Consider the following 25,431-nt stretch of genomic DNA (forward strand, 5'->3'; position numbering starts at 1 on the left):
GTGCTTATCAATATTTTCAAGTGTGCATCCCAATTAAGTACAATCACATGGCTTTAGGCAAATTGTATTGCAAAAGTAAACTGATGTACTGAAGTACCTGCTAGCAAAAGAAGAGACAGGATCCTGGATACATTTGGTGTTAGCAATGCTCTCAGTGGATAATTCTCTCAGCTCATGACGGAAAAAAAAACATTAATATTGCTGAGACAAAATCCCAGAGTATGACATTTTGACTTGGTTTTCAAATTGCACAATAGGAAAATAATATTTCTCCTAGTGGCGGTAGGTTCCAGTGCACCAGTTCAATTACTCTGTGATCAATACATTAGCTATGTATAAGTTAGTACTTCCAGAGACGAGAGATTAATAGCTGTGGCTTGATTCCCTGCTGGGCACTGTGTGAACTCTTCAAAGCCCTACAGATATACTTTGGGCTGCAAACCATAATTTCAGATCTGCCTGTCTGTAGCTTTACACATGTAAAGCTGCACGTCCTGACAGCATCCTCTTTCCACTGCTCCCAGGTCTTCTTTCCAGCCCAACCATCGATCCACAAAACATCCACTGCTCTGGATTAGACCAATATTAATGTCCCAAGACGCTCTCTGGAATAGCGACTGACAACATTGTTGAACTGCCTCATGAAACTGGCAGAGACTAACTGCCTGGCAATCTGCAGGGAAAATAGAAATGTCAATGTCACTGTGTTGATACAATAACTGACAGAGATGCTTCACTTTTCACACAAGCACACTTTGTGTAGCTTTAAATACTATCTACATTCAACAGTTTCTGCTCAAAACAAGTTTCCACTAAGAGCAGCTGACACTGCACATTAATATTGATGGAAAGTCCAATTACTACGCAATTTTTTCCTAAAATAACATCTTCCACAGAAACAGGTCTCTGTAAAAGCTGCCTGTTATGTCAGGCTAATGCAGATTTCAGTGTCTGGTATGATGTCTAGTCCCAGGGGGTGGTTAACACTTCAAACCAACCATTTGTAATCCCAGAATGACTGGTACTAAACAATGGACAGGGATGTATGTGCCCTTGTTCTGTGTAATACTCAATTCACACGTAGCTTTTGCAGCTTATCATCAACACAGATGGTGCTAGCTGCCACAAGTGACTGACTCCCTCTTTATAGATTAAGTTTAGGGCCAGCTCCAGTCCTTTCTTGATAAGTGAATTTTAGAGGACTTTCATTCTCTAGGTGCTGATCTCACTTTGGGAAGAATAGGCGCTCACAGGTAATGACTTCAAGTACAAGCTGCACAAAAAATGGAATAATTCTCTGCAAATGAGGCCATGTTTTTGCGATGCTCAATGAAGAGAAATGATAGGGGCACTGCTATAAAAAAGTCTGGCAGTAAACCAGTAAAAGGATGTACCTTTGTGTGCTTCAGATCTTGGCTATTTGAGAGGAATGGAGTGAGTGAAAAGGAGTAGCAGGGCCTTAAGCCAATCATCTCAGGGCAGTAGGAGGCTGTTATCCTCCCAGTTGGAATGGGAATGGGAAAGAATAGGCAAGCAGTTAACCAGTTTACCAGGGGGCTGTTCTAACACTTCTGGTGGAACTCCTCCTTAGCATCTCCTCTAATGGGGACTGGAACAGCACCTGCAAATTTTCATTTGTTCCTTATACCTATGAATATTTAATCGAAGCTGCACACAAAGTGGGTGATAATGCTCCTGAGCTGATGACATACTACATAACCAGCACTATGACAGCAATCCTGTTCCATCCCAGACCTCAGTCACAGCAGTGGACTGGGGGAGGGTGAGGAGGGGTGGGGAAGATTCCTACCTTATTCCCACCACACAAACACACAGAATTATTTTTGCAGTGTTTAAATTTCTGTTTGAAATCTTATACTCTTAAAAATTCATCACAGAGCAAATATTTGTTAATGTTTGTATGCTTATGTGCTTGCAAGAGAGGGCGCCCATATGCAAAACCCTGTGCTTCTGCATTTATGCATGCACTTATGTTTGTATGCATGCCTATGGTGATTAGCATGTACAATTATTCCTTTTGCTATCCTAGTGAAATGTGGCAGGACCATTACTGTCATGAAAGAGGACTTTCGCTCTTTTCCATATCTTTTATATTATCCTCCACTAATGGGCTGTAATTACAGCTTTAGAAGGGAAAAAAATGTGAGCTGAGCTTACCTACTGTAGTTACCCTGGAGACAGGATATTAGTATTGCCCTGGAGATAAAAGCATTGGCAAGTTATATGGATTCTAGTAACTGTTCAAAATATATGAGCTATTTAAAAAGCAAAATACTTAAGGTGTAGGATCTCAGTTCTCCACTGCAAAGTACTAACTTTTCATAGCAGAACTGCAAAAGATGCCACAGTAATCCCACCACTGGCAGACAGCCCACCCAAGGTACACGTGCAGGCACAGACTCCTATTCTACCATCTTCTTTCTCTTCCTCCCTTCCATGCTTTAACTTGGCCACATTCATGAGGTACCCATTTCTTCAGCTGATGGAGACAGCCGAGTAGACATACATGCTTCTGACCCTTTTCAGTTTCCAGGTGTAAAACAGTGACCAATTAAAAGTTAGATTTTTTTTTTCCCTTGCAGAATTTTGGGATCTAAAATGCCTGACTTTAATATCAATCATCATAAAGTTACTATGGTAGATTCTCAGTTCAATTCCCTACCCCCCTCCTCTGCATCTATTCTATTGACAAGAAGAGCCTAGAAATTAGCTGCTGCTTATAAAATTCAGAAAGCCGAGGCAGAGCATCTCTGGGCATGGATAGCACAATACAGATAGCAATGCCTCCCCAAGAATCCCACCAGCCCATTAGGAAATTGGGTAGTGGTAGATGTGCAAGGCTGAAACCAACAGAATGCAGCTGGCAATTATAATCCTGTATCAGCACAGGCTGTAGGGTGCTTGCTTTACATGGTCCCAACATAGAAACTGTTCTTCAATGGCTTACAAACAACATGCAGTTGAAAAGTCACAGCTCTGAGATTGCTAAGATAACGCGACTCTAATCTTTGAATTGCTGCTATTGTCAAACCCAGCAACACAATAAGCCAAACTCTATCAAATTTGCTGCATATCCAACTCTTGAGAGTCACAGGGTTAAGATTATAACATGTACATCTCCTATACACATACCGTTTAAGACTGTCAAGTTTCAAAAGCAAACACAAACCTGTGTAAAAGCATTTTTCAGACAGTCAAGAAAAACAGAAAGAAAAAAAAAAAAAACAAACAAAAAAAACGTACTGATTACTGATTATATTGCCTTTTCTCCTGGGAATTATAACCAGCTGATATTAACAGCTTGGTGTTTGAAGCACTTGTCAGCTAGAAATTCCACATTTCAGATGAGATAAAATTAGGGCCTCAAATATTTGTTTTCATGAAAATTCCCCTAGCACATTTTTAACATAAATGATGTCAGGTCTCAATCTGTTGAAAACATACACATCGCAAGTCTGAGAAGGGAGCTAGTATAACCACATTCTCCTAAATTCCTCTCCCTGCTTTTGCAAAGAGCACCACCATTTTCCCAGGGGGTGAGTGACCTACATGGTGTCTCCATGCTGCCTTGTTCTTCCAGCACATCTGAAGTTATGATGCTAGTGCACAGGCCAGCAGTAGCCAGACTCAACAGTCTTGAAGGTTCCACCTGGTCTTTTAATCATACACACTTATATCATCCACTGTGCTTGTTTTAAGCTGAGATGTCTGTGCGTATCGTGTATTTTGACTTTGAAAATAACTAAATAGCCATCACTTCAGAACAAAATATTTATGAAGTTAACATAACCATCTTCCACGTTGCAAGAAAAAAAAAAAAAAAAAAGCAGTCCCTCCCATTAACTACATACTAACCAGCACTGCAGCAACCTCTACCTACAGTCCTCAGGATTCAAGGCAAAGTACTTCTTTAGTAGCATGAAGAGACTAACCACAGAAACACTAGCAAAGCTTCACTTATGCAAAGCCAGACAGCTCCTTCAAGACAAAGCTTTCAAAGCTGAATCCCTGGACTCTCTGAAAGCCACAGGTAATAAGCACTTTTGAGAAGTAGCATACCTGTTTCAAATCCTAAATGTGGATGAAGGTGCTTCTCTTCATCACCTTGGAGAATCTGACCTTAATCACATGCTTAATTTCTTGTCTAGACGAAAGGTAACAGCACCCAACTGCCTCATAAGCCCTTTTAAGAGAACACGTGAAGACCAGAGGCTGTTCCTTTACCAAATACTCCTTGTCAGGAAGGTGTAGCATCTACCATAGGGAGGGGGGACACAGGACTCCTGGCTTTTAGTTTATGTTCTGCTTTTGAGTGATCCTGGAGCTTTTTCATGAGTCAGCATCTGAATTTCTTTATTCGTGAAAAGTGGCTAACCATCCCATTTTTCAATATAGTACTTCAATATATTTTCAAAATTCTTTGAATGAGATACAGTAAGAAAATACCAAACAATATCACCTGCTTGTACATTTTTCTGTCATTTTTAGCCTACTACTATTTATTTCCAAGACATCTAGTATCCCTACAAACACACAAATAGAACCTATTCTGTTTCTGAAGCTTCATCTTGACAGATTTGTGAAAGAAATGCTTATTCCTGCCCAGCTGTCTGATGTGTCTATGAAGAAATTTCACCTGAAAGGAGTCTGTAATGTATGGAAACTGTTTTTTAAGAAAAGATTCAGATTTCTTTCCCTGAAAGCCACTGTGGGGATACATATGTGCATGTATATATGTTTGCGTGTTTCTGTAAATTCATTGTTCTCGTTGCACAGAAAGAGACAGAAAATGCGCAGTAGTAATGTGACATTTTAAACCTGTTAACTCCCTAAAAGAAAAAAGTCAGATAAAACAAGCAACTAAAAGGATAAAAACTTGTAAATGGCAAGAAAATGACATACCTGAGAGAGAAATAAAACATTTGTATACCAGACATTGTAAAAGGCAGCAATCATGCCTAGACATGGGGAGCAGTAGAAATAAAAAGCAGAAGATGTCTGAAGCTGACAAGTAGAAACATACAGTGCATGTAAAAATGTAAAAACCACAATATTTAAAAAAAATAAATGGCAGTTTATCAAAGTTGACAGAATCAATATATAAGCAAGACATAAAAGGGGCTCTCGGGGAAGATAAGGTTATTGCAGGAAAGCAGTGCATTCCTGAGGCTGACACTGACTACAGAGCAGGGCAGGAAGGTTCCTAACCAGATCATTCCTTACAAGGGTTGAATCCAAGGAAATATCAGGTGATGCTCACACAGGAGTTTTAAGGCAACTCTCCTATGAAACTGCTTAGCTGCTGAGCAAAGTGGGTAACTGCTGCTGAAGTCCCATTGTGCCCAAGCCATGGGAAAGTACAGTCAAACTTTTAAAAGGATCCAGGATGAGTGATTGTATTTCTTGAATATCTGTGTGTTGGGAGGAGTGGATTATCCTGGGATAACCCATGGGATATCTCCACCAACCAGAAGACTGGTGAAGAGAATGGGATGAAAACAAAAGATTGGCAGGGGGGATTGTAAATACGGTAAGTAACGTTGCAGCTAGGAACATGTAAAGCCTGGGGAGTAGTAATGTAGGACAACACATATATCATACCTATTACTGTTCATCCTCTGTGTGTTTGACAAGTAGCACATCTGTGTATAGGTAACATAGGTATTCAGTAGATTTTAGAGGTGCCCTATCAGACATGCTTGATCTCCCTGCCTTGGTATGGAGAAGATCAAAAAGCCCAGTTAAGATCACAGCATGGTGGTAAAGCATGCCTGCACGAACCCATGGCAGGTCAGCAACCCTCCAGTATGGACTGAGCTCGGTGGTGCCTGTGTCTCTTCTGGGTGTTGCTTCGGGGAACCCCTGGCTGGCAAGGTAACAAAAATAAATCTATGTGTTTTTCAGCCGTGGGTCTGCAGTTGTTTCTTCTGCTTGCCTGTGCTGGCTCACCCACCATGGTTAGAAGAAATATAGAAGGAAAACAGAAGCAGCAGACACAGGGATGAATATCATGTTGAGGCTGAGTCAACATGGCTCTGAAGAAGTCAGTGATGATCCAGCAGGTGAACCTGAGAATGTAGTTATCCAACCTGCAGTTGTGTTCCCTGGACAGTCCACACTAGGGACGCAGGGAATGAGGAAGTCTGGTGCAACATGCTGTAAATGTCAGAGATGGACACTGCCAATAGACCTTGATGGCCCCCAACCAGCCCCACCTGGGGCCTCCACCCACAGCCTCTGCCATTGGCCCAGGGCTCCATTTAACCTCTGGCCTGGGCCCTTGCTTTCTGTTTGGGCTATGTTGTAGGAGTGCTTACCTCTGCTCTGGGTCTCCTTGCTGGAACTTGGACCTATGTATTTTTGTCTTTAGCCTTACTCCTGTCTTTTGTTTGTGGGTAGACTCTGGATGTAATTTAACACCTTGTTTGACCTTGTCCATGGGCTGCCTTGTTTGCGTGCACGGTATATGGGGGAATGGGACAGATGACCTATAACATGAAGTCAAGGTGGAAGTTGTGTGATGTCGCAAAAGTATTTGGGATCTTTAGTATAAACTTTCCAAAAGCTTTTAGGAGGACTCATCAATAAAATCAATCCCAGGGTTTAAAATAAAGTATATGGAGAAGGTGAGTAGTGAAGTAAAAAGCTCCAAATGCTAAAATGAAGTTCTGAGACAGGGCCAAAACTGATGTATCACTTGTCAGCATACATTACAGGACTGGCATTTCATAGTCACAAGCTTTTTTCTGCAGGAATCAGCTACTGTTTTAAGTTGTATAAACAGAAAAAAAAGTGAACAGGTTATGTGTGATGATAGGGAGTTCCTGACCTTTTCCTGAAAAAGTGTCCCACTTACACAAATGGCAAGCCACTAGAGAGCAGCATTAGATCAGGACTTCTGTTATGTGCCCAAACGACTTTTGAAAAGCATTAGGAAGATGTTTGCAGTTGTTTGTGGTTTCAGGTCAGGTTTGGATTTAGATTAGATTTTATCAGAAACAAAGGAAGCTATAGGCTAGCCAGTCCTCTCTGGTTCATTGCTTATTCTCTGTTGTGGAGTGAAGGTGAAACTAAACAAAAATCACTAAGAATGTGATAAACAAAATACAATTTTTAATAAATGGCAGTGATAACATACTTGGCAGCTCAAGGACACTGTGGCTAAGAAGGACATGTCAAAAGATGGTGTAAGAAAAAAGGAGGGCACACAGGAGAAGAAACACAAATTACAGGTGTGTAGTCAAATTGTTTGGACAGATAATCTTCAAGTTTTTGGTCCTGAAGATTCTGGCAGAATATCAAAAAAGATGCAAAGTTAGATAATATGGACAAGCAGCATCAAAAAGGAAATTTGTATCTACAAGACAACTGCTGATAATGCATTAAGTCAGGAGGTAATCTAAGACTTTCAGCAATTAAGTAGCCTTGAGAAATACCCAATTCTTTTTGTCAGTCAGGAAAATGAAGTAAGCAACAGTAAGTCTCCTGACTTGGGTTATTTTGGTCTGTGGTCTACAACTGGAGTCAGTAAAGTACTACAGCCTTGCCTGAAATGGATATGTAAAAATGCATGACAGATTTTCAAAGGGCCTTTCTGTCCCACCTGCATTGACCCAGCTTCAGGCTCTGCAAAGTGATCTGATCTTTTTCTCTTGCTTTTATTGTCTAATAACTTTTGTTTTCTCCCTGGTCGTTCTGTGATGTGTAGCAGTAGAAATGTGTTCCTCTGAGTCCCCCTGCCTTTTTTTCCACCTGATTCTTGAGTAGACACTGAGGTTGCTTGGAATTGTACAGGAAGACCTCTGGCTACCAGTGTAACAAACTAATGAGGGCTTCTGAATTTCATCAGCCAAGGGCAAGAAGGGTCCTTTATGCTTGCACCTAATTGCAATATATTCCATGTGGAAATTATAACTAGATTAATTCTGCAAGTCACAGAAACGTAGAATACTTTAGAAAGTTTAGGAGCAAACTATCAGAATGGTAAAATTAAAATATTTGTAGCAAGGCTTTATTTAAGAATTTTGCTAGAAAGATTTTAGTTGATATTAAAACTAAGGAGCAGCCCACTTGTCTGTCTCGAAGGGTGCCCTCTACCAAATCCTGCTGTGAACCACGTAGATTCCTTGGAAACGTCTGCAGAGGCAAAATTCATGTTTTTCTTCTTTGCTACCTAAAGATCCACTGCAGCACATCCTTAGGTTTTTCTATAGCACCAGATATTTGCACAGAGACTGAAGCTTGGATGAGAAAGCAACATCTGCCTGCCTGTGGTGGTCATACGGTTTAAATACAAATATCCCTGCTGTGTGGCTTGCTCTTACGGTGCTCCTTTTCCAGTATTTAGAGTTCCCCATCTTTCTAGGTTTCTTTCAATCCTGGACATCAAAAGAATGAGGTTGTCACAGAGGTGAGAAGGCAAAACTCAGGGAGCTAGTGGTTTTCCAGTAGACAGTCGCTGCCAGTGATGACTATATCGCATGATGAGGTACTGGGTGGGGGGAACCAGCTAACACTCAGTTCTGCTCTAGCTCCAACACGTTTTCACTGCTCCTGGCCAGCAATGCCTGGCTGAGAGCTGTGCACGCAAGCATCAAGCTGACAGCTGCTCTCTACAAAGCAAGGTGGCTCCTGGCAGCAAGCAAAGGAGTTTCTAGGACAGGTAGTCAGTATGGATGGATCAAAGAGTTCCTTGACATTCAGTTTTGCTGTAAACAGACTGCTGCCAGATATCCTGTCCCTAGGTCAGCAGTGAGGGAGTTTGCAGCGGCTCATGGGTTCTTCTTAAAGATGAGTCACTTCAAGGTTGCTGGATTTTCTTTCCTATTGCTCCACTTCCTCTGTTTTCTCTGAAGATAAATAAGAAATGAGAGCCTGGCAATTCTCTTGAGGTCCCGCAGCTTGTTTATTTTGTGGAACTACTACTTGTTGTCTAACTTTGTTACACTTGTTAACAGCAGCTTTCCCATAAAACTTGTCCCAAGTAAGCTAGCCACAGCTTTGAGCACTGAGCTGCAGAGCAGAGAAGATCATCTCAGAAACTTGAAGATGAAGTATTTTCTTCTGCCAAGTCAATTAGCATTTCTCTGTAACTTCGTACTAAGTAAACCTGTCCAGGTGTGTCCCTGCTCTGAGATGCTAAGATCTTACTGCTGCTCAGTTGCTATCTTGAAATTAGTTATACATTTTTACTGCTGTGACTCTGCATTATAGAATTTTTCTGCTATGGAGATAAGCATGTGTAAAAAGATATACTTTTTCTTTTGCAGATAGCTACAAGAAACAATGACTTAGGTGAGTTCAACTGTAATTACTCTGTAAATAAGAGCAGTTTTTGGTGGGGGGTTGCTTCTCTATACCTTATTCTCATTATTTTGTGTATTTTTCTCTTTGAAAATGTTTTTCAGCATCAGTGGAAAGTAATTCACAAATTTCAGATGTGTTTTAAAGTTGCAGTCAGTTTGATTATTTTATACTGTCACAATAAAGAAATTAAGAAGAATTATTGAGTAATTATTATATGGAATGCTCTTTTCCACATGTAGCCTCAGCAAACAAGAATACTTCTGACTTTGATTTATTTACTATGTGGCATAAGTCACTTCACCCTCTGCTGTACCCAAGACGTTGTACATTTTTGGCATAATAACCAATGCTCTTGTCTGTGAGAAACATATGCCAGGTATTTCAGAGTCAGAACTGATGAGCACGTTGCAATATCTTATGTCAAATTAACAGCTAACCTGGAAATTAATAGCTAGCATGCATTCCATATGCATGATAGAAATAGCCTATTGTTTCGTATGATTCATCCCATTTTTTTCGGAGATCACTTATGATTTCTTTAATTCCACAAGCTCTAATGAAGAGAACATTATATATAATATATATAACTTATGGTACTCAGCCTTCCACTCTGAAGGGCTCCCAAAGCTCCTTAAGTTAAAATATATGTAGTCACTGCTCTCATTACAGCTGCACTATGACACCTATACTAATATCAGTTTTTCTTATCCAGAAAAAAATGGAAGCCTGATCAGTTTTAGCACAATATGTATGCTAGACTCAGTCTTAATTCACTATTCCTTTTTCAAATGACTGAAAAATAAGCTTCAGCGGAAAAATTTTTCAAACATACAAAAACTTGGTTGGTGCATACCTCTTATCTCCCTTTTGTACTTCTATTTGCCTTCTAAGTGCCTTGCATGTTCATTTTCTTCATCTGGCAGAGAGTGAAATAGCTGTGCATGAAGGAGACATCCTCTTGAGAAGAGCACAACGCAGTGCAATTAACTGTGAGAGTTGTTTATGGCCTAAGTCACAAGATGGACTAGTCAAGGTTCCGGTTAACATCTCTTCTGATTTCTGTAAGTGTATGCATATGGATGCTGTAAAGTTAGCACTGATCTTCGGGTCTGTATGTTCTGTTATTTTATAGTTTTGTGTCATGCACTGAATGGAATCTTAGTCCAAATGTCAGCTTAGCAACACGTCTCTTCTGCTATTCTCTTGGCCCCACGATTGTGGCAAAGACTCCAAATATTTTAGGCATAAACATTAAAATGTGGTTACTTGGGCAGTACTTGTTATATAAATACCAGTTAGTTAATTTTAATTCCAAATACTAGTTTCAATGCTACAAATGCTAGCTACAATGCACTTTGGCATTTAGCAAGTATAGATGAAAAAATATAATTTGTTCACATTATGAGTGTGTTTCTTGAAATTACCACTAGAAGCACTTTATTGAACACTGCGATTTTTCTTTCAAATATCTCATAGAAATAAACATTCCTGCACTGGAAATCCTGTGGAGGCAAAAATGAAGGACAACTCCTTAGATATTTTTTTTCATTTTTTTTTCTGGGGTCAGTCAATAGGTTTGTCTGAATAGAAAAGGCTGCAGCATGCCTTAATCTAGAAAATTTTGTTCACAAAAGTTTCACGTTGGCTGTGTGCGTCCTTCATCTCTCCCCTGTTGGGACCTTCCTCATGTGAAGCTTTCACAGAGACCCTTTCAAAAAGATCTCTGAGGGAAACTGGTATGGAAACAAAATACAGTCTGGGCCTGATTCCCATTCTGGTGAAAGGGATCTTTGTGTTTTCATTTTGGGTAAGGAAAGCCCAGTCCTATCTAGGTTGCCTCTCTCTCTGTGTGCTTCCAGCGCTGCAGCACGTGGCCTTGTGGTTAGGGAACAGTCATTCTCTCTGCCTCACTCTCTCCACGCTTTAAAGATGAGGAAATTAAGATAAAAGGTAGTCATAGATGATTCATAATTGAGGAAGCCAAAACGTTCAAAAGCAGATAAACACTCCCATCTATATTTGGTACCTGAATAGAAACAGTGAGCTTCTGAGCTTCCGAACACTGTCTCAAATGGTTTCAAGGGGTGTGTGGCAGACATTCATTACCTCTGATAAACAAGCTGTTTTTTCCATGCTTAATTAAGGTCAGATGGCTCATCTGGGATATTCTAATCCAATTATTTATATCTGAAACTTTTTCTTCTGCTCTGTCTAAACAGAGAAAACTATGTCAGATTTCTGCTTTCCATCACCCAATAGCTAGCTGCAGTGGAAGGCTGAGGGCTGGCTCTAACAACCTTAACAGTTCTATCAACTGTTACATACCCCTTCAAAGTCTAATCAACTTGGAGATCTCTGAAAGCTGTGCAGCTTTTCTGATTATACTTGTATGATAAAAATGTAAAGAGTGCTGTAGAGATTTGGGGGAATGCACCCTGTTAACGCACCTTGTTTTTGATTAACTAACAACAGAAAACCTTTCCTGGGCCCTTTCTCATTCTAGCATTGACAGAGAGGTCTTGGATTGCTGATGCTCTACAAGAGGTCTCCACGTTGACCTGTGTCAAGTTTGTAAATCGTACTACTGAAACAGACTATGTGTATGTTGAACATGGGCAGAGGTAAGCTCCCTGTCTCCAAGGTTTGGAAGCACCCAAAAGGTCTCTCAGCTTCTTTTCTGTTTTGGTCTGAATTTGAGTAATTGCTCTTTTTATCCTAAGAGTCAAGATTGAGAGAGCAGGTGCAGTTTTTCATTTTTCTTTAGCTATACTGGCAGTTATATAACTTAATAAGCTGCAGAAATAAGTGCATGGACTTAATTAAATATAATGGGATATAATTCTTGATAAAATTTAGAAAGAAGTATAATTCTTTCAGGTTCTTTGCTTAACTACTTGAATTGCTTCATCTAAGTTTGATAAAGTCATTTTACTGTTTTAAAACTTATCACAAAGACTTTATTTCTCCCTCTGTGGTTTCCGTTTGGCAGCTTTCAGTAGGCAAGGTATCTCACACCAGTGACTATTTGGGTCCCTTTCTGTGGCTGCACATCTGGAGGCCCTTGGTGGTTTAGTCAGTATATGTATTTCTTTGTATTTGCTGAATGCAACCATTGCCTAATATTGATTGCCTATTTTTAGCTGCTGGTCTTACTTTGGAAAAATTGGAGGACGTCAAGCAGTCGGCCTGATGAAAAACGGCTGTATGGATAAAGGAGCAATTCAGCATGAAATGAACCACGCATTGGGTTTCATCCATGAACAGGCACGGAGCGATCGGGACAAGTTTGTCAAGATTGTGTGGGAACACATTATGGCAGGTAGGTCCATTAAATCTTAAGAGAAAAACACTTTGAGATACACACGTGAATGTTACTTCTGAGAATAGCAGTGCAAATAATTATTAGCAGCTGGCTGAATTGCAGCAGAAGCTTTGGCATTAGCAGTCAGAGGAAGGCATGTAGTCTAGATTGTGGATGAGAACACAGGACTTGATGGAGAGAGAATAACAGCCCATGCAGCCACCAGCATGTGGGAAATTCTGGGACCAGCGTGACACAAGGAAGAACTGATATTTTCTCCTTGAAGAGCAAACAATCCTTCTCACTGTCATGAGAAGGAGCAATGAGGAGCAATCAGGACTGGTAAATTTGTAGCAGGGGCAACATGGGAAATGTTATTTAGGGAGAGGAATGCAAAAGAAGTAGTTTGGGGGTGTGCCCACAATCTATGTACTGAGAAAATGGGGTATATAAAGAGCTCCTGGCTTTAAGGAAAGAAGGGAAAAGAATGGTAGGATGTCCTAGGGAAAGGAAAGTGAGAAAGTGATACAGAGGATGAAAGCAGGGGAAGAAAGGATTGAAAGAACCATTTTTCTGAAAGCTATAGAAGCTGGACAACTTGCATTTGTAATAAAATAATAGCGTATTTAATAAATTATAGAAAATAAAGAATAATAAATGAGACTGGACAATTGAATAACAGATTCTAAAATGTCTTTTCAGCAAATAAGATTTTCAGCTGGCATTAGAAAATTTAATATATCTATTTTCTCCAGAAGGAACTTGATTGTTTTTATTGCAAATTCCTAACACACTGTTCTCCAAACTTTTTCTTCAGCTATTCCCATGATATCCTAAGTGAATTCCATTTGTACTGTTCTTTATTTAGGTTTCAGCTTGAGTGTTACAGTATAATTTTGATATAAATTCTATGCTGCTCTTGTATAAAAAGGGGGTGTCATTTTGAAAAGTAGAGGATGTGCTAGGAAAGAGGAGTTAAAAACAAAGTTGTACCAAAGATACAAGATATAAGTAAAATCTTACACCAGTTTTGCAGGAGGAAGTCTACAGGTTCAGATGTCATCATCCCTAAAGTATACAGATGTAACCAAGCTCTGATTTGGGCACAGTATTGTTGAAAGGATGAAAGGGGGGAAAACGAGAGGGAGACAAGACTATGCAAAAAGGGGGATAATATCTTCAGTGTTTTAACAGCATTCACCAGGAGTAGGGGCTGAGAAGACTGATGTGACAAGGGAGGCAGAATGCAGTGTGTGCAGCAGAAGCCCTGTTGGGAGGGGAAAAAAAAGGCAAAGATATGCAGGGGAAATCAAAAGACAGTCATGTTCATAAAGGCTGCTAGTCTAACATAAAAATGTGCTGCTAACAGTGCTGATGGCAGATTCCCCTGACCTCGGTGCAGAACTAGACCCCAAGGCGTTCTGTAGGTTCTCAGTTCTTCCACATAATCTGCTTTTCTCTTGCTAAGACTGCATTACTATGGATGTTTTGGGTTTGTTTTTACCCCTCAATTCACCTTGGAAGCCATCCTAATTCTCTGTTTTGTCAAAATACTGTCCACTGAGCTACTTGAAACTCAGCTTGTTTTTTCACAAACTTCTTGGGAACAAAACTGTACTCGTAGCCTACAGCCAGAGCTTCCTTTTCAGTTTTCTGAATCACCACACTGATGCTGGCAGAGGTAGATTTTAGTGGAGAAGATGGGTTACGTTCCTACATTTGTGCAGGTCTGGACAACTAGATCTCTCTAGCATGTGATGAGGCAGATTCTGGTTTGCTGGCAGCACCTCTGTCCAGCCGGGCTGGTGTTAACACCTTTTTAAATAAAACAGTTCAGCAAAGCACATACATACTGAACAGTAGCCATATGTTTAAATGTTTCACTGTGCTCTTCTGGAATCAGTATTGTAGATAAGAGGAACAGAGATAAAAACCTAATAGTAGGGAAAGCCAGTGCTGATGAGAACCAGTTTGAGCTTTAACTTGGTTTTTGGGCTATGAAAAGCTCCAAAGTCATGTTTATTCACAAATCTTGTATAATTTAGGATTTTGAAGTTTCTTTTTGCATTTCCTAGCCCTCACTGGGACCAGCACTGACGAATATTACTGGAAGAGACTGGCTCTGATTGCAAGTTTGCCAGCCAAGTTGTGCAAACTCAAGAGTCAGATAGGATGATCTTCTGATAAGTGTCCAATGCTGAACTCTTGTCCAGATGGTTTGTTTACAAACCACTAGTTATAATAATGAAGGTACAGATGTTGAACTGGGAGGGAGTGCTTAGTGGTTAGGGAATACAACCTCCAGGCTAAGCTGACTGCATTCAGCTCTCTGTTCTGATATTGATTACCTGTCTTATGGACAAGAGACCCAGGGTGAAATTCAAATGCTCTCTAGTCAATGGAGAGAAAACAGGTGCCTTTGTATTAAAATGGGATGAAGCTCCCTCTGACTGCGCTTCTTTCTCTCTCCCATGACTGTCCCGGGAGACTTGATGACTAGCTTTGGTGCCTAACCTAGAGAATTAATGCAAGGGGAAATGAATTCTAGTCTGCCTCTGGGCCCCAGTCCTGTACCAATGTAATGCTTTCTTACAGGTGGTTTTTAAGGCTAAGCAGATGAAGTAATGAGGTGCTCAGCAGCTGTATTTGGATAGAATGCTTCTAACTGATCTTACTGAGTGCCCTTGCTTCATGTAAGTCGTGTCACTTGGCTGTAGTCACTGCTGATGAGTCTGCTGACCAGAGACAAAGCCAGAACACAGCTGATAACTTAGGGACCAGGTTTGCCTGTTACACCATTCTATTGTGGTCTCACACTCATTCTGTATCAGAAGTTGGAGAGATGTATTAGGTGGAAAGATTAATACATTTCCTTGGAGAATGGAATTGGATTTGCCAATTATATTGAAACTTTGATTTATTTGCCTCAGTTTGTATTCCGAAACCTACCAGATTCAGTGGAAATAGGCTACCATGGGCTTCAGACAGTTCTGGTTGTTTTGGAAGACACAAGATCCAGTGAGAATAAGTGTGTAATGACTTGATGATTTGTATCCTAAGTTAGTCTTATGACAGCAGGTGGTGTCTGACAGCAGTCATATTGATTATAACAGCAGGCAGTGTCTGACAGCAGTAATATTGTTCTGATTGAAACATTGCTCTCTCACCTTGCAGGGGAACAAGGGAACTTTGGAAAAGTGAAGTCCAAAAATCTGGGCCTTCCCTATGACTACTCTTCTGTGATGCACTACGGCGCGTAAGTTTTTTGATGTGTCCTTTCAAAGGATGTGCTCAGATGTGGGGAGAAGGAATTACTCTGTGCAGGGAATGATTTTTGCTGTTCACTTAAAATTGAGTTAATAGATCTAATTACGAGAGTATATTTTGGCAGCAGTATTCCTGGAAAACAAAGTTGATATCGATAGATGAAAGAACAACGCTTTTTGTCACTGTACTAGTGCCTCTTGCTAGAGGTCTTTGAAATGGCTATATTACAACATCTGAGTCACTGAGCTAAAACAGTTCCAAAATCTATGATGGGCTGTAACTAGTTACTTCTAAATGAAATCATTTTGACAACAATATTTGGGTGCAGAGAGGAAAAAAAAATTACATCATTAAGATGTAGGCAGCCTTTTGAAAATTATTTATCCAGAAACACCAAGGCTGCATTTATTCCATAACATACAAACCTGTAGCATGTATCTTCTGTATTTTGCACTAACAAGAAACAACTTCTGAACAAGACAGTGAAATAAAACTTGTTTATCAGGAGGCAGGAACTCACAGATAGGAGATAATTAGCAACTGTGATAGAACTACTGTTGATTTTCTGCCTCTTAAATCATGAAGATGGGATGCAGTTCATTTTGTCAGGGCACTGGTTAAAGCTCTTCTTAGGACAATGCATTTTTTGTTCCTTGCTTTCAATTGCTGTGCCCAAATGGTTACCACAGTTTTTCTTCATGGAAGGTTAACTGATTTTAGAGAAGGTTCTTGCCCCTTCCCATTGAAGTTCTGTGTGGTTCATCAACATGATCATGCAGTGAGTCACTGCTTAATAGAAGTGATTTAGAAATGCACCTTATTTCTACAGGTATGACTTCTCCAGCACTCCTGGGAAACCAACTATTGTACCCATCCCTAACCCTTCAGTACCCATTGGACAGAGAGAAGGGCTGAGTAACTTGGACGTGCCTAAAATCAACAAGCTCTACAAGTGCAGTAAGTGCAGGAAGATAGTGTGCATCCTTACCTGGCTGATGCCTGTAGGCACCATCAGACATCCCCCAAAGGAAATCAGCCCACAGTACATCTCCCCATAACCCTACAAGAGTGCTGGTATGTATGTGGAACAGAATTGTCTCTGTGGCCAAGATACAGCCTTCTTGTAAAAGGAAATTTGCTTTCAGTAATTCACTGTCATTGAGCTATGCTGACCTAGTCCCTGCCCTTTGACAAAAGCAAAATCCATGAGTGATCATGGTAGCCAACTGTCAGATTCTTGTTTCAGGAAAGCTCTGAAGGTTGCAAAGCATATGAGTGATCAACAGCCATGATTAAAGTTCAGTCATATTCATCAGTAGTGCCAGTGAATTTATGATTTCTTTCAATTAAAATCTGACTGTAGGGCTAGAAGTATGGCTTATTAGAACATGTCTGAGGGGAATTCCCTTGGCTTTTTGTGTAGTTTTCTACTTCCTTGCCTCCATCAATTTGTTACTCATCACTGTGGTACCATAAGGTCTAGAAATACTTAACATTCCTTTAGAGCAGGAAATCCTCAGCAGAGATGCACAAACCAATGTAAGTAAACCACTGAACATTCCCCTGCAATGCACAGTTTTTGCACCAACTCCCAGTGCATAGGCTAATTGAATTATATAGTATTTAACATTTTTGAGATGTTATTCAATTGGTTTTCACCAGAACAGTAGGAAACACTATTACTGTCTGAATATTAGCATACCAAATTCTGCTCTGAATTATGTTAGAGCTCAGATAAATAATCAATAATCAGAAGGAATCAGCATTACTTCAGTTGAGTATTTAGGTATAGATGAAACCCTCTCAGAGATGATTTCTCAGTTGAAATATAAGTAAGACAACTTTTCAACTTGTGTCTGTCATGGTCTCAAAGTTAGCAATAATAAGTATTTAATTGTATTCATCATAACGTATTCTTGATAGTGGGGCTGGGGGTGAATCGCATGTCAATACCACTATTATGTAATTACATAATTAATCTGTATATTTGGGAAGAAAAGCTAGATAAACCAAAACCAACAAAAACCACAGAAATTAATAAAAACTATCATAAGTGGAAACTGACAAAAGTCCAGTTGTCTCAGGGAAAGTACGGAGCAAGGGAAAGATGTCATAAGTTCCTATGGTTGCTTGTAATCTATTCATAATTTGTAGTTTGGAGAGTTAAATAATGAACTAATGAAGACTATATATAGAAAGACAACAGACAAATGAGATCATTCTTTGCATAACAATCAATAACTCTCTAGCCTGACTTCAGTGCTATTTTACTGTATTCCTCCAGTGCGCATTCCTATCTCTGCTTTGACAGAATCTGGCTTTAAGCTTGAATTTGCATACATGTAAGAATACACAAGCATTTGCTGACAGGAATTTATGCACTGATATAATTGAAACTGCTATTGGTTGAGGTTAAGCAAGTTCATGAAAGATCCAGGCCTCTTAGTAGTAAACTGAAATGTGTGAGTGAAGCCCTGTTCAAAAAGAAAGTAGCTGAAGCAGCTAATTACCCTTTTAAGTAGCTTTAGTTTGCTCACAGGTTTTGAATAGTTTTTAAAGTAGGTACATTTATTTTATTTTATTTTATTTTTTTTTACAATCTCAACTGATGATGATCGTTGAAGAGAGTTGTCCGATGCTTTTGGAAGACTTTTGTTCAGTTTTCATTCTCTTCAGCATTGTTTGGTTCTTCCCTTCAGATTGCTGTAGCTCCGTGTTGCCAAAACCCAAAGGCTCGTTCTCCTCTGTCAATTACCCATCCCCATACCCAAACAATAGCAACTGCCTGTGGTTGATCCGCATTCGTCGGAGTAAGGTAATTTTTAATAGGAGAAAGAAGGTTTGAACCACAGTGTCAGGACTACACAGCATTATTTTATTATTATGACTAGCATCTAGGAGTCCTTTTCAGGGAACAAGACATTTATTCTGTAACATAGTAAATGAAAACAAAGTCTTAACAATTTTCATAAGACTTTTTATAAGACCATCAGATATATTATTTAACTTGATTTTTATCCAGTTAGGAATAGGTGACTCTTTAAAAATAAAGTATAGTCAAACATCTGTTATGAGGCTCAGTAGCAGGGACACTAGATGAAATTCTATGTTCTCGTTATACAGAAAGTCAAATTTCTGTGATATGTGGATAGTGAAATTAACAGAAATGCCTAGATCACTTCGTAATTTAGACGGTTTGAGTCTTTCCCTGTGTATAGCAGTAAACCAACATCTGTTTTCTTGTTTCTTAAGATTTTCCTGCAGTTTGAGGCTTTTGATCTCCAAACCTCCTCAGATTGTTCTTCTGACTATATAAAGGTTTACAATGGAAACAGCAAGAATTCTCCTGTCTTGCTGGACAAATACTGTGGAAAGGGGCCGCTGCCTTCCGTGGTTGCTTCTGGATCTACAATGCTGGTAGAGTTTGCAACTGATGAGACGGTTACGGCCACAGGATTCAAAGCCTCCTACAGCAGGGGTATGAACGCTCCTTTACAGAACTTGGAGAACAAGACTAATAGTATTTGCATGGAAGAACTGAAACTTTAAGCATGTATGCCAGAGCAGGTTTTTCCATGTTTTTCCTTACATCCCCAGTGGGTATTAGTAACACAAGGGATTAGGCAGTGATGGGGCTGAAGGCTAGCAGGAGACAAAACAGGATATTGCATGGTTGTCATGTTAGGAATCCTGATACCCACTCGAATTTTTCTCAGAGCTAGGCTTCCTTGCATCTTTATAATAATGTATTTAAATAAAAACAATGTGATGACTAATAGGAGCAATGCAAGCAAAAAGACTGCAGAACTCCATGAGAAATAGCACCAGTGAGAAGTAAAGTCAAGATGTGGGCCATATGGTTTTCAAGCTATTGTGATGTTTTAAGCAACCAGAGAGCCTAACTTTGGGTAACTTGCACTTTCCAAATAAAAGGCTTTTGTTATGTCACATGACACTCAGTGCTTACTGAATTCACTTCAGGGGTGTCTGTTTTAAAAGAATGAGAATGTGTTATGAACTGCTGGATAAAATTCTGTTGTGTTGCGACATGATTTTAGGTCTCAGGCATTGAACCAAGTAACTGGGTATTGTTATTGTCTTATTTCAACTTAAACTGCAAACTTTTTAAAACATAAATTGAAGATGTACATTTCTAGTATCATTTTTTACTTTTTTGCATTCAGCTTGATGGACTAATTTCTAGATTGCATTAGAACTAGCTCAATAATGCAATCTCAAATATTTAACCTAATTCTTTTCTGGAAGTGCTGTAAGGTAGTCCCATTAGGATGCTATGGTAATGTGGTAACATTTCATTGTAAAACTAGTATAGCTTTAGATTCAGCTGTTCCCTGTCCTCCCAAATTATTTTATCAGGAAAGTTTTTTGTTGTTTTAATACAGCTGATACAAACATAAAGAAATAAACTACTTCAGCAGTAGATTTTCATAATAGCATGCTCTTGGCTTGAAGAAAATACAAAAGAGTACAAGCAAGCTTACTACTTTTACTGTCAAAATACTTGTTAACATGCCTTTCTGTTTCTTCTCCTTTACTACTAAGTGAATTGTGGAGATACTTTCAGAGACTCAAATGGAGTCATCACCTCTCCAAATTATCCCAATAAATACCCCAAAAACCGAGCATGTTTCTGGGTTATCAGTTCTCCAGTAGGATACAAGGTAAGGCACAGATTAATTCCTTTGCTGTTTGCAGTAGTGTTCTCTAATGGAATTTATTTTTGCCTTAGAGAACAACAGCTGCAATGGTGTGTTGTGTTTTGGTGGATTTTTATTTTTTTTTTGGAGGAGACATTCTCAGAGTGAAAATCTGAAAACAAATTCAGTTTAAGACCTTATGCTGGGTCTTGATTTGAGGTGATCATCAAGGGAAAGTCTTTACACATGTGAGACTTTTATGAATTTAGTTTGTACTTTGTTGGCTTTGCTAAGAATAATTTCTAGGTAAGAGTGCCTACTATAAAACCAGCACATTGCACAGGTTGTTTTTTGTATTGCTTGAGAAAAGAATTTAAAGCATAAAAAAAGCATCATACTTGTCTCTCATTTTTCCTTTCAATCCAAATGCTGATGAACTAAGCAAACAAGTTGGTATTAATTTGTATTACAGTATGAGATCAAGATGTGGCAGACATTAGAATGAAAGCAGTACCTTGTACATAAGGAATTTAAACTATTTCTGCTTGTTACTTACAAAAGGTAAGAGAAAATGGTATAACCTGAAAACAGTGCTTTTGTTGTATTTTCTCCAGATCTCTCTTAAAATGTTATTCTTTGAGCTGGAAGTTAATGACAGATGTGTCTACGACTATTTGCTCATACATGATGGAAGCCAACCTACATCACCTGCAGTTGGCCCTTACTGTGGGACAGAGAAGGTTGCAGACTTCACTTCCACTGGGAATTTTGTGCTGGTTGAATTTCACAGTGATACAGTTTGGGAGTTGCCTGGATTCAAGATGAGTTACACATTTCATAGGTAGTACTGTACATAACAGGAGATGTAAAATGAAGACTGAAAGAGACCAACTAGTCACTGTTTCTGAGTCTCTAAGCTTTTTGTTATTGTAATCCCATTGCTGTTGTTACATGACCAAATGGAATAGCAAAACAAACTACGTAAGCCAATTCTCAATAACTTATAATGTTCGGAACTGCCTTAAAAAAAAAAAAAAAAAAAAAAAAGAGAATATGGCTACAGAATTTGGCTTCCCAAACTGTAAGATGCTAAAATATAGTAAATGTTCTTACTGCAATTATGCCTTTGTGAAGAGCACATATAAAATGGTAATTTGCTTTTCTAGTGCCAGGAAGGCAGCCAAGAATATCTTGAATGACACTAACTTTTTTTTCCTAGGATCTGTAATGCTTTGCTTTTTATGCTTTTTTTTTTTTTTTTTTTTTTTTTTTTTTTTTTTTTTACCCTCAGAAGGATATTTGATAAGTTGTGGACTGAAGGGTTGAGAGCTCGCCTGCACTATGCAAACCAGGCAACAAATACCTGTAGCTCCTATGAGCTCCCATCTGACTATGTAAACTCTTCATTTTATTTGGCTTCCTATTTAGACTGGCACCTTTTTTGGAGGATGTAGTAACAGCAGCATGAGAGAAAACCGAACTCTATTTCTGGCTTGACCATCACTATTAAAAGGAATGGGTTTTTCTTCCCTGCTTTTTTAATTGATTTACCTCAGAACAGTTAACATGCAAGCTTGCTTCAGGAAGTAAGGGGAAGATGGCTGTGGGATGAACCTGGGAATAGTCACTACGGCTGTCTCCTTACATTGCTAATAAAATGCCTTCCTCTTACCGTGCTTTTACACAGAGAATGTTGATATGGTAGAATGTGGTACATGCTCCTTTTGCTGTATGGCAAGTCATTTGGAAGCAGTGTCTGAGGGCTACACCTGTATTGTAGCCAGAAGGCAAATGAGTTCACTTTTAACAAGCTTCAGCATGTGAAAACCAGCAGACATGGCTTTGGTCTTCCTTCTATTGTTGTCAAAAGTAAGACATGATGGGCAAGGTGGCCAACTGTTGCTCATGAAGAGCTCATAAGAACTAGAACCCAACCTCAAAGACAGTAACTTTTTGTATGTCAGCATAGAATGTATGCCTTGCAGTTCAACACAGTTCATTTCCTTCTATAGATACATATATGTTCTCTGTACAAACCTGGAATGCAGATTTTTTATGCTCATGGAAGAGGGGAGAACTAAGTTCTGGGATCTTAACCTCAGCTTTGGACACCAAATCTAATTCTTCCCCCTGTGTCTGACTTTTGAGGAGGTACAACCAACCCCCATATCAATTGTTATTGTATACAAACTTGAATGGGTCCTTATTTTAAATATTCAATGCTGACAGCTTTCACTGTAACTTGAGTACTACTACATTTCTCTTCCCATGGCCTGATGTGGGGTTCTACATCAGGCCATCCATGTTCAATGTTTTTGATGTTCATGCATTCAGAAAAGGAGTATGAGCAACATGTGAAGCAGCAATGTACTGTGTATAGGAATACTGGTTTTGCAACTTGTCCCTAGAAATATAGTATTAATTAGGACTCTCAGATGTGGGAATGTGACAGGGCTGGGGTGCTTTATTTATAAGCAAGTCCTTCCTGCAGGCAAGCTGTTAAGCCTTAAGGGCATGCAGCCTGGCTAAAAACTCCACTCATTTATTTTGAAAACATGAATTCAATGGTACTGATGTAGAAATGCATTCCTGAATAGAGCCTGAAATATAAGTTCCTTCTTTCATAGCAAAGGCTCTTCAGTATTGAAGTCTGAAAGGTCCATGTTTCATCAGTTATGTTAGGGGTCTTTGTTAATACTTTCCTTAGTGGATATGCATGTTAACTGGAACACACACTGCAAAATACCTCCCAACCCCCTTTGCCGGTTTCAAAAGATTCAGTTTTCCTCTGTTGCTAAACTTTCTGCTTTCCTGCCAACAGTCTCCATTTCAGTTATACGAATATATATGTTACACATCTATAAATTTGTGGACCAGCAAACAGGAAAATGTAAGATACAAAATATCCCTGTCATAATGACTACTGTTCATTTTCATACACGGTTAACTGAGGATCTCAAATGGAGAAGTTATGAAATTCACAGACCCTGTTAAGAGATTAGGTGCACCCAATTGCACAGTATAAGAGGCCTTTCATCTAACACAATAATCCCCTCGTAATATGCATTGCCCATATACAATAATGATTTAGAAGCTTGCTGTTAACATTCAAATTCTGAGATATGTGAATTAAGAGTCACTGGCCAAAAGACACCAGGGACATCAAGGCCAAAGGTTTAAGATTCAAGTACCAGCACCAAAGGATTTTGAGAGGTTCTAATGTAAGTTCATCATTCAATTAGTATACCTTTGAAAACCTACATGTAAGCATTTAACCTTTAAAAATGGAGGTAGCTAGCAGTAATAAATGTGTCTATTCTCATGTATGTACATGACTCATGACACAAACAGCTGTTACCTTAATTGTGTACAAAGGCAGATCTGTGCTAAAACAGAGCTGCATCCATGAGCCTGAAGATGTGGGAGAGGCAAGAAGAGTGTTTATGTCCATGTAGTTCAATCTTACCTGCTTTGGGGCTGTCCGAGGGCCTATCTGGGAGGCAAGTCAAGGCCTTCAAGTGGTATGCTTTCTTACTCTGCAAGAACCAGAACAGAGATTTGCCAGTTACTGTAGTAAGACAAAAACAGCCTGGAATAAAGCACTACAGACAAAAATTACTATTCATAAGATTATTTTTTTTGTGTGTGTTTTGGTTTAATTTAAAACACATTTCCCTTATGTAAGTAAATAACTGTGGTTGAGAAAACATTAATTTGCATGACTAGAACCCCAAGGCCTGACAGAAAATAAGGGTAACTTTCAGCATGCTGATAGTACAATTGGTTCCTCATCTGGAAGTAAACAAGCCTACTGTAACAGCAAGAGAGTACTCAAACTCAGTTTTCAATTTCAGTGTGGTGATGATTTGCCCTTTTTATCACAGAACTGCAAGGAGAAACATTCCAGCCTGGGAGACTGAGTTGGCCAGCAGCCACGTTTTGAATTAATTTGAACTTTTTTTCAGAGCAAAGAGTTCAACTTCTGGATGTGGCTGCATTATAGTAATCAAGTCCCAAGAGAATCCAGGCCAAATCTAATACACTGAGGCGCAGTTTCACAGCAAGTTAAACGTGGCATTGGCAGCTATAACTACGCGGAACAGAAAATATACAACTTACTGTGCAACAAGTCAGCTTGGCAAGGCGGCCTGTTAACCAAAGACCGTTTAATCTCTTGTATTTCAAACAGAAATTCCACATTTTATGGGCTAAGTCGCCGCGTAGGCTTTTAATAATCTGCATTCCCTTTATCATGGGAAACATCTGCAGGCAGGAAAATGAGAGTAGCTTCTGCTGTTCTGCAGCCAAGCAGCCTCCTGGTGCGGTACCTGGCAGAGCTACGGGAGCCGGGCCCCCCCTGCTGGGCACCGCTGGGTGGATGTGTAGGTGTCCTGGCCTCCTGCAGCAAAGGGACAGCAGGGTCTGTCTGCTGTCGTGGTAGCTCCTCTCAGCTCCATTTGACAGTTCAGCTGAGGCGTTTCTAAACTAGTCACTTAAATTTCCTAAGTGCCTTGCTCCTTCTTGCTCACCTCTGCTGGTGGCGCTCTCTGAGTAGTAAAGTTCTTCAGGTTGCTTCCAGTATTGTGTATGGAAGGGCGGCTCTCCAAATTACACCTGCCAAGCTGCAGGTTCCTCCACAGCACACTTCCTCTTCCCACATTAACCTGCTCAACAGCAAAAGCCAAGACCAACTTGTTTTTATATGATTCAATTTTGTTTCATATTTATCTCAAATCTCTCTTTTATGCCCACAGTACCTGGAATTTCCAGTATGCTGTAATATATTTGTTGGACAGGTGCAAGCTGTAGTTTCAAAGATTTATATGGTTGTCTTTCTAATGTTCTTTAATGCTTTAAAAATAAATGTTTGAGGGGAAA

General features: G+C 39.5%; 1 protein-coding gene across 1 annotated transcript; it reads left to right on the forward strand.

Moving 5' to 3' along the window:
• The first annotated feature begins 9,069 nt into the window (after positions 1-9,069).
• Positions 9,070-21,400, forward strand: LOC116490106 (astacin-like metalloendopeptidase). Its single transcript, XM_032189020.1, has 11 exons — positions 9,070-9,138; positions 9,291-9,319; positions 10,255-10,388; positions 11,831-11,948; positions 12,468-12,646; positions 15,803-15,884; positions 16,725-16,852; positions 18,595-18,710; positions 19,148-19,373; positions 20,459-20,577; positions 21,168-21,400. Exons 1-11 carry the CDS (start codon positions 9,070-9,072, stop codon positions 21,396-21,398), a joined length of 1,431 nt encoding a protein of 476 aa, XP_032044911.1. The 3' UTR covers positions 21,399-21,400.
• Positions 21,401-25,431: the final 4,031 nt, after the last annotated feature.

The sequence above is a fragment of the Aythya fuligula genome, chromosome 5 (assembly GCF_009819795.1).
Source record: "Aythya fuligula isolate bAytFul2 chromosome 5, bAytFul2.pri, whole genome shotgun sequence".
NCBI classification, from domain to species: Eukaryota; Metazoa; Chordata; class Aves; order Anseriformes; family Anatidae; genus Aythya; species Aythya fuligula.